The sequence below is a fragment of the Vombatus ursinus genome, unplaced genomic scaffold, assembly GCF_900497805.2.
Source record: "Vombatus ursinus unplaced genomic scaffold, bare-nosed wombat genome assembly UNPS02014785.1, whole genome shotgun sequence".
Classification (NCBI taxonomy): domain Eukaryota; kingdom Metazoa; phylum Chordata; class Mammalia; order Diprotodontia; family Vombatidae; genus Vombatus; species Vombatus ursinus.
In genome coordinates this window covers 8,178,126-8,186,737 of record NW_020954563.1, presented here as the reverse complement: position 1 = coordinate 8,186,737, position 8,612 = coordinate 8,178,126, and the positions used below count along the sequence as shown (strand labels likewise).

The following is an 8,612-nucleotide window of genomic DNA, read 5'->3' as shown; positions in this document are numbered from 1 at the left end:
TGTGTCTGAGACCACATTTGAACTCAGGTCCTCCTGACTCCAAGGCCAGAACTCTATCTCCTGCGCCACCTAGCTGCCCCTGGCCAGTTCTAGGAAACTGAAGCTGGGGGTCTGCCTCTGGGAATTTCTCTCCTCTAGTGTCTGACCTCCTTTCAAACTAAATGATAGGACATCCTAGGATGATAAAACCTTGGAGGCTATTGATTCCAATCTGCTCACTTTACAGATGAGGAAACTTGAGGACAGGACCTGCATCTTGTTCATCTTTGGTTTTCTCACAACCCCTAGCATCAGATATTCATGAAATGAGAGAAGGGAAAAAACTGTCCCTTGCTGATATAAACTCCATGAAGGCTGGACTTTTTCTGTATCTGTTGTTCATAGTTGTCTTGGGAAATTATGTAACTACGTGTGTTGGAAGTCTTACCCTTTACCTCCCTACCTCTTGGTGGCAGAGCTATAAGGAGAGGCAAGGGCCTGCCTCACTGTACAAAGTTGGGGAAGAGGCACAGAAAAATAAACAGAGTATACATTGACTCCCCCAAGAGGATCAGACTATTAGGATGGGGGGAGGGAACTAATTTTGCATTCTTGCCTCATATATGAAATTAGTGATAGTGCTGCTAGGCAGAACTATCCCTGAACCCTCCTGGATTTGCCACTTCTGTTATTTTTCATTCCCTCTTGGGCATAGCCTATTCAGAATTTCTAATTCTTTCAAATTGCCAACTGTGGGCCCAGTGAATGGACACAAAGCTGGATTCTGGAATCCTGGGGTTTCAGAACTGCTTGTCCCACAACTGTTCTTTAAGTAACAGGAGAAAAAAATCACTTTTTCTTCATCTTTGAATAAGAGTAATACTTGATCCTTTTGTACTTCACAGATGGGAGAATAAATAAATCTTTATAGACTTGTTTGTAACTTTTGAGAAAGAAAATACTAAAGGAATAAAAGTGATTTTAAATAACTTTTACTTTTGTTTAAATTTTTTTTTTAGACCTCAACACCCAATGGAAATATTAACTTGGGACCTTCAGCAAAACCAAAGTAAGTTCTTAAAGGTGAAGAAACTGAGGCCTGTGGATGGGAGAAAATACGTCTGTTACTTAATGGATTTTGTGATTCCCTTCTTCTAACCTCCTGCTTACAATCTGTTTTGCACACTATCAACTATCAGATTTCAGCCTTCCTAAAGCACATACTTCCCCTGCTCAAAATCCTTCACATGGCTCCTCATTGCCTTGTGCAGTGGTCTTCAGACTTTCATGTAAATGAAAAATGTTGAGTATACATGTCTGCCATGTATATATTTACATGTACTACTATTGTAATAATGATATACATTATATAACTTATATAAAATAGATTAACAAAAGTATGAGATGAAGATGAAGTAATATTTGATCCTTAATCAAATATTACTTAATAGTTGATAGGAAAGCAGCTAGGTGGCACAATGGATAGAGTACTGGCCTGCAGTCAGGAGGACCTGAGTTCAAATCTGGCCCTCGGAAACTACTAGCTGTGTGACTCTGGGCAAGTCACTTAACCCTGATTGCCTCAGTTTCCTCATCTGTAAAATGAGCGGAAATGGCAAACCATTCCAGTATCTTTGCCGTGAAAATCCTAAATGGAGTTATGAAAAGTCAACTGCGACTAATTGACTAAACAACAATCTAACTGGAAGTCACTGGAGTTTATTGAATAGGGGTATGACATGGTTAAATCTGCACTCTGGGAAAATCTCAGTGAAACAATGGCTTTGAGAGGGGAAACAGGAGAGACTTGAGGCAGGGAGATGTCAGTCAGGCTATTGTAATAATCTGGGCAAGAGGTGATGAGGACCTGAATTAGATTGATAGCCATGTGTGTAAAGAGAAGGGGAGAGATGTTGTGGAAATAGAAATAAGATTTGGCTACTGATTGTATATATGGGGGAAAGGAGGGTGAGGGAAGGTTGGTGGGTGGTGAATAATAGGGAAGTTTAGAAAAGCGGTGGTTTGGAAGGAAGGAGAAGATAACTATCCAACCATGCTGGCTTATCCTCCATGGCTCACTTTATACAACCAAAAAAACGGAAAAGTTTGAGAGGCAGGGCTCTTTCTCACTCAACGCTTTTTTGAAGCAGAGCCTGGCCCTTAGGATGAGATGGCAAATGGAGGAGATGGGAGAACAGTACATGGGGCAAGGAGTTTTGCCTGCACTACCAGCTGCTTGGTTTGCAGAATTAGATTTTAACTGGCCTGAGGGGTCAGTGCCAGAGAGCAGAGTAGAGTAAGGGAGAGTTGGATAATGGGTGAAGGGGATGGTATAGTTGGTTAGAGACAAAGCCAGGATTGGCTATAGGATGTGACCCATTTTACCACCCTCTGATTGGTTGATCGAAAGTCCCCTGGGGTCATGGTATTCCCCTATTGTAGAAACCACTGGCTTAGTGAACAAAGACCAAACTTCTTACCCTGATATTCAGGTTGCTCCAGGATCCAGCATTTGCAACCTACTTTCACAATCTTATCCTCCCCTAGCCTTAGTGCTCCAGCTAAAGTGGATAATTGGCTATTCCCCAAACATACCCTGTGCTTCCCTGCCTTTGCATATTTACCCGTGTATTTCCTTCTTCCTGTCAGGTTTTCTTCCCCTCTCCACCTGTTGAAATCCTATCTCTCAAGGGCCAGTTGGCATGAAGTCTCCTTCAGGAAACCTTTCCTAATGCCTTGGAGGGAAGTAAACTTTCCCTTCTCATCTGTATTCACACAGTTCTCTGTACCTTTCAGTCTTTTAACACTGGCCACATCCTGACCTGCATTGCAGTTATTTTTGTACATGCCTTTTCTAAGCTCACTAAGCTGAAAACAACTGAGTATCATGGGACAGTTGAACCTTAAAGATCATATGTAGTCCAGTCCCAACTTTATGGATGAGCACAGGAATTGAGTCTCTTCTGTCTCCCTCTTCTTTCAAACAGTGGGTACTAAATCAGGTATTTGTGGAATGAATGCGATGCTTTATTTTAGGAAGGTGAATTAATAATGTGTAGTGAAGAGCTGTCCTCAGCCCTGACAGAGAACTATATTGTTCTTCCCTGTTTTTTCTTCCTATTTTCATTGTTTGTGGTTGATGTGGGTATAGCATATGGCACCCCAAGGTTTAAAAATAATATTAAGGGTTGCTTTTCCAGTACTTTGTGAAGACCCTCCTGAAGGGGGTTGGGGCTCATTCTGTAGTTTTCCTAAAGTCCTTTTCTCCTTATCTTGAAATACTGTAGAACTTCTCCTTTTCTTGTAAGAGCAAAAGAATTTTTTTTTCCCTTCGTTATCCTGTGTACCCCTGTCTTTCTAATCCTGTCAACCATCTTCCTTATTCTGTGTCATAAAATTCTTCCTTATCTTGTAAACAACCATCTCCCTCCTCTTGTGTCATAAAATTCTTCGTCATCCTGTCCCTAATCTTCAACTCCTATAAAAAAACCCTAAAACTGCATCATCATCCTGAACATCTACAGACTGTATAGCTTTCTGTTTACATAAGCCTGGTCCTCCCAAATATCAGGGCCTTTTTCATTAGCCTCTAGCTAACAGGGCCTGTATTGCTTTTTCACATAAAACACAAGCTCCCATTGGCTACAGAGAATGTCTAAGTGAATTCTTTCACACCTGAACCGCTCTCCCAAATCTGACCTCAATTTGGTGACACTATACTTTTTCTCTCTCCAAGTTATACTTACCTATTTTTTCTTTCTTCTCACTTTCATTGTCTTTGGTTAGAGATGCCCTTCTCTTTTCTATTCATTTCAAATGCTAACATGCTTCAGGATTTTAATAATTCATTTAGTTAAGGCTCAGAGATCTGAGATAGAAGAGAATTCAGGGCTGTCTAGTCCAAACCACATACTCCTTTTATAAGTAAAGAAACCAAGGCCTAGGGAGGTTAAATGACTTGCCCAATCAAGGTCACATTGGTAGTAAATGTTCAACATGGTATTTAAACCCAGATCCTTCTTTTTGAGGCCAGCACTCCTTCTGCTCAACCTCTCTGCCTTCAGTTTTTTCTTTCCTTTCATTTCCCTCCTCCTGCTCCCTCTGTAATATAACACATACATCAAGAAGTGTAGAAAAGCCAATTTGCTCTGGGTCCAGATCATTCTTCATTATCATGTAAATGAGCCTAAATGTGGCCAGAAAGTTTCCTCCTTAATGATTAGAATTACCCTTCTATTGGGAAGATCTGGGTAGTTTCCTCATGTACCAGAAGCTAGAACAAGAGATTTATTAGTAATATGTTCTTCTTCTCTTCCAACAGTGCCAGGCCAACAGATTTTGACTTCTTGAAAGTGATTGGAAAAGGTAGCTATGGAAAAGTAAGTGATGTTTGGGGCCATGAATCTCTCTCTTCCTAGTTCCCAAGCATTCTTCTCTGTGGTCTCATGGTACTAAGTGTAACCTGTTTTGGACTCACCAGTTTTGAAGATTTGAGCAGCCAATCAAAGAAGGCTACCCCCATCCATGTGGCAAGGGATTACAGTGGGCTCCATGCCAGGCAAACTGGTCATGCTCAAAACATAACCCAAGATTGTTGTTGTTCAATTGTTTTAGTTGTGTCCAACTCTCTGTGACCCCATTTGGGATTTTCTTGGCAGAGACACTGGAGTAATTTGCCATTTCCTTCTCCAGCTCATTTTACAGATGAGGAAACTGAGGCAAATGAAGTTAAGTGACTTGTCCAGGGTCACACAGCTACTGAGCATCTGAGGCCAGATTTGAAATCAAGAAGAGGAGTCTTCCTGACTCCAGGTCTGGCACTCTATCCACTGTGCCATCTAGCTGTCCTATACCCTAAGAAGCCTAGGTTAAATAAGACCTCCTAATCAAAGATCAGCCATTAACTTAGATTTGGGCTAGATATGATTGTTGGGAAGTTTTTCCTTGTATCAAGCCTAAACTTGCCTATATATCCATTCCTGACTCTCCAGACTTCCCCACCATTGCTTTCCTTGCTCCTTACCTCTACTCCTCTCTTCTCAGCTTCCTTTTATGTGTTATCTTCGCCCATTAGAGGGTGAGCTCCCTTGTCAGGTACAGTCATTCTTTTTGCTTATATTTGTATTCCTGGTGCTTGCTTAAGAATGCTTGTTGACATGACCTCTTCCACCCACTATTTCTAGCTCTGTCCCATGCAGCCAAGCAGAAACACTGTCATCTTCTTCCATTCGGCAGCCTGAGATACTTGAAGATAGCTATCATGTCCCCGCTAAGTCTTCTCCATACGAAACACCACTGTTTCTTTCAAATGATTCTCATATGGCATCAACTCGAGGAACTTCACCATCTTGCTTGCCTTCATATTGATGCTTTCCAGCTTTTCAATGTCTTTCCCTAAAACAGCTGGAATTAAACAGTACTCAAGGTACGATCTGACCACAGAGTACACTCCTTAGTCCTCGACAACTTAACTTTCTGTGAATGAAGCCTAAGATGATATTGGCCAGATCCAAGGTACTGAGCTTCTCTTTCTCTATCTTGTCCCACTCCAAACTTCTTCAGACACATTGGTGGCCATCCGTGTCTTCTCCATTTTATACTTGCAAAGTTGATTTTTTTTACCCCAACCATTAGACTTTATATGTATCCATAGTAAATTCATTCTTATTAAAGTCAGTCCTATGGTCTAGCTTGTCAGTGTTTGGAGGGGAGGGGGGAATGTGCTGTTGGGCCTATTAATTATCCCTCTTAGTTTGTGTCAAGATCTACAAAATGGTTATGCATACCATTGATGCCTTTACTCACATCATCAATAGAGTACTTGTCAATTTCCCTTTCTATGTTTCTCAGTTGCTCTCCTCCCCCCTGCCTTCTCAGACAGTCTCAATAGTTGCAGGAGTTTAGAGGAAACAGACCTAATAGAATAGTTTAGGGTAGCTTCATGGAGGAGGCAGAAGTCTTAAAGGATAAATGGGGGGATATATGAAGGATAACTTGAGTTAGCTTCCCAATTTAAAAGCTTGTTGAACCTTTCAGCTTTCAAGGAAAGACAAACTGAAAGAACAAAACTTCAAGTTACCCTTTATATATCTCCTTTCCCAACACTAATCACCTCTGGCCAGCACTGATAAGAACACTCTTTCACACTGAGAATTTCTTACTTAGCCAAGCAAGGACCTTTGTGTTATTTGTGTTTAAAGGCAAAAGAATATGTTGAATAAGCTGGCTAAAGCCTCCTGTTCACTACTGAGTCCCCTGTTCCCATAATTAGATATTATTCTCTTTTTTAAAGAGAATCTCTTAAACATGAGTTTGACAAATTTCAGATATCAGGTACCCATGGTGCCCTATATTTTTGGTGTAGTCATAATAAAAAGAACATTGGTTCACCTTGCTTTCCCTGCTTTTTTTTTTTGTGTGTGTGTTTTACTTTTGTGAAGTTCTCCATTCAGAATGATGCCATTTACTGCAGGTAGTGAAGAATTCTGAATTGGAAGAGACATTAATTAGAGGTCATCTAGTTCAGCACCTGCATTAAAAAAATTAATATTTTATTTTTTCCCCTAGTTACATGTAGAGAAAATTTTTAACATTCATTTTTCAAAAATTTTAAGTTCCACATTTTATCACTGCCTACCTCACCTCTCTTCTCCCTGAGACAGTAAGCAATTTGATACAGATTATAAATGTTCAATCATGCAAAACATATTGCCATATTAGTCATGTTGTGAAAGAAGACACAGACTCAGAGGGAAAAAAACACGAAAAAAACACAGAAAGTGAAAATAATATGCTTTGATCTGCATTCAGACTCCATCAGTTCTTTCTCTGGATGTGAACATTTTCATCATGAGGCCTTTGGAATTGTCTTACATCACTGTATTGCTGAGAATAGTTAAGCCATTTGCAGTTGATCATCATAAAGTATTGCTGTTACTGTATACAATGTTCTCCTGGTTCTGCTCACTTCACTTTGCATCAGTTCATGTAAGTCTTTCCAGATTTTTCTGAAATTAACCTGCTCATCATTTCTTATAGCACAAAAGTATTCCATTATAATCATATACCACAACTTGTTCAGCCATTCCAATTGACAGACATTTTCTCAATTTCCAATTCTTTGCCACTACAAAAAGAGCTGCTATAAATATTTTTGTATATAAAAATAGGTCCTTTCCCTCTTTTTTTTTAAACCTCTTTGAGAGGGGCAGCTAGGTGGCACAGTGGATAGAGCACCGGCCCTGAAGTCAGGATGACCTGAGTTCAAATCCGGCCTCAGACCAAACACTTGACACTTACTAGCTGTGTGACCCTGGGCAAGTCACTTAATCCCAATTGCCTAAAAATAAATGAATGAATGAATGAATAAATAAATAAATAAATAAATCTCTTTGACATATAGACCTGAAGCCCAGTCCTCTTGACTGCTGATTTCATTGCCCTCTCCATTATAGCCCAGAAATTGCCTAGGGCAGGGGTGGGGAACCTACAGCCCCAAGGCCTCATGTGGCCCTCTGGGCCCTCAAGTGCAGTCCTTTGACTGAATCCAAACTTCACTGGACAAATTCCCTTAAGAAAGGGATTTGTTCTATAAAACTTGGACTCTGTCAAAAGGTCACACCTCAGGACCTACAAGGCCACATATGGCCTCCAGGCCACAAGTTCCCCACTCCTGGTCTGGAAGTTATTCAGACTTCTAAGTTTCCAGTGCATCTCTTCCACCTTGAGCTTGGGTTTCCTTTTTGCCCTCCCTCAACCCACATATGAGACAGAAGAGAAGGATGAGCAAGGCAGGGAGAGAGTCTGGTAACTCTGTGACTTCCTGTCTGCCTTATAGTTGGTTCAGAGAAATACTCTGTCAGAATATACTCAACTCCCTACATAACTTTTTCTAGGTAATCCTTTAGACCAGGAATCCTAAAGAGTCCATGGAGAGATTTCAGGGGATCAATGAACTTGGATGGAAAAAAATTGCATATTTATTTTTGTTTTACTAACATTTAACTGAAATTTAGCATTTCCTTCAAATAGGAACTTAAAACAAAAACCCAAACAGTGTTCCGATTAGGGGTCCAAGGCTTCACCAGACTACCAGTAACACACACAAAAAAAGAGTAGGAACACCCTATTCAGACCCTTTTGTAGACTCTATGTCCCTCCTTTTCATTTCTAACTGAGTTTGGAAACCACTGCTCTGTGGCAAAAAAGCATCTTTTAAAATTTTTTTTGGTTCTGATTTTCTTTCTTGAAAGTTGATAAATTTATCTGACTCTCAAATTGTTGTGTCAGATGCTGGCTTGAGTAGCTTGCATGTTATTTGTGATGGAGGGAAATAGTGAGCCAGTCATCAAATATCCTCAGCACTCATTGGGTGCAGACCATGCCCTGGGTGCCCGAGGACAGAGTACATTTTAATGATTAGACATGCTGTGGTCGGAGAGCTTGAGGAGGGGCATGTCTGAAATTCTCAATCATCTCCATTCTTGTTGGCCAACATCTATACTCCCCACATCCCTTCCTCAATACCTGATAATGTTGTTGTTCAGTCATTTCAGCTGTGTCCATCTCTTTGTGACCCCATTGGGGTTTTCTTGGCAAAGATACAGGAGTGGTTTGCCATTTCCTTCTCCAGG

General features: G+C 40.6%; 1 protein-coding gene across 2 annotated transcripts in view; it reads left to right on the top strand.

Moving 5' to 3' along the window:
* Positions 1-8,612, top strand: part of SGK2 (SGK2, serine/threonine kinase 2) — a 55,747-nt gene that overhangs the window by 16,055 nt on the left and 31,080 nt on the right. For both annotated transcript variants that reach the window (XM_027867352.1, XM_027867351.1), the window contains exons 3-4: positions 999-1,048; positions 4,301-4,358. In XM_027867352.1, the coding sequence (XP_027723153.1) occupies positions 999-1,048; positions 4,301-4,358 (108 nt within the window). The remainder of the gene's footprint in view (positions 1-998; positions 1,049-4,300; positions 4,359-8,612) is intronic.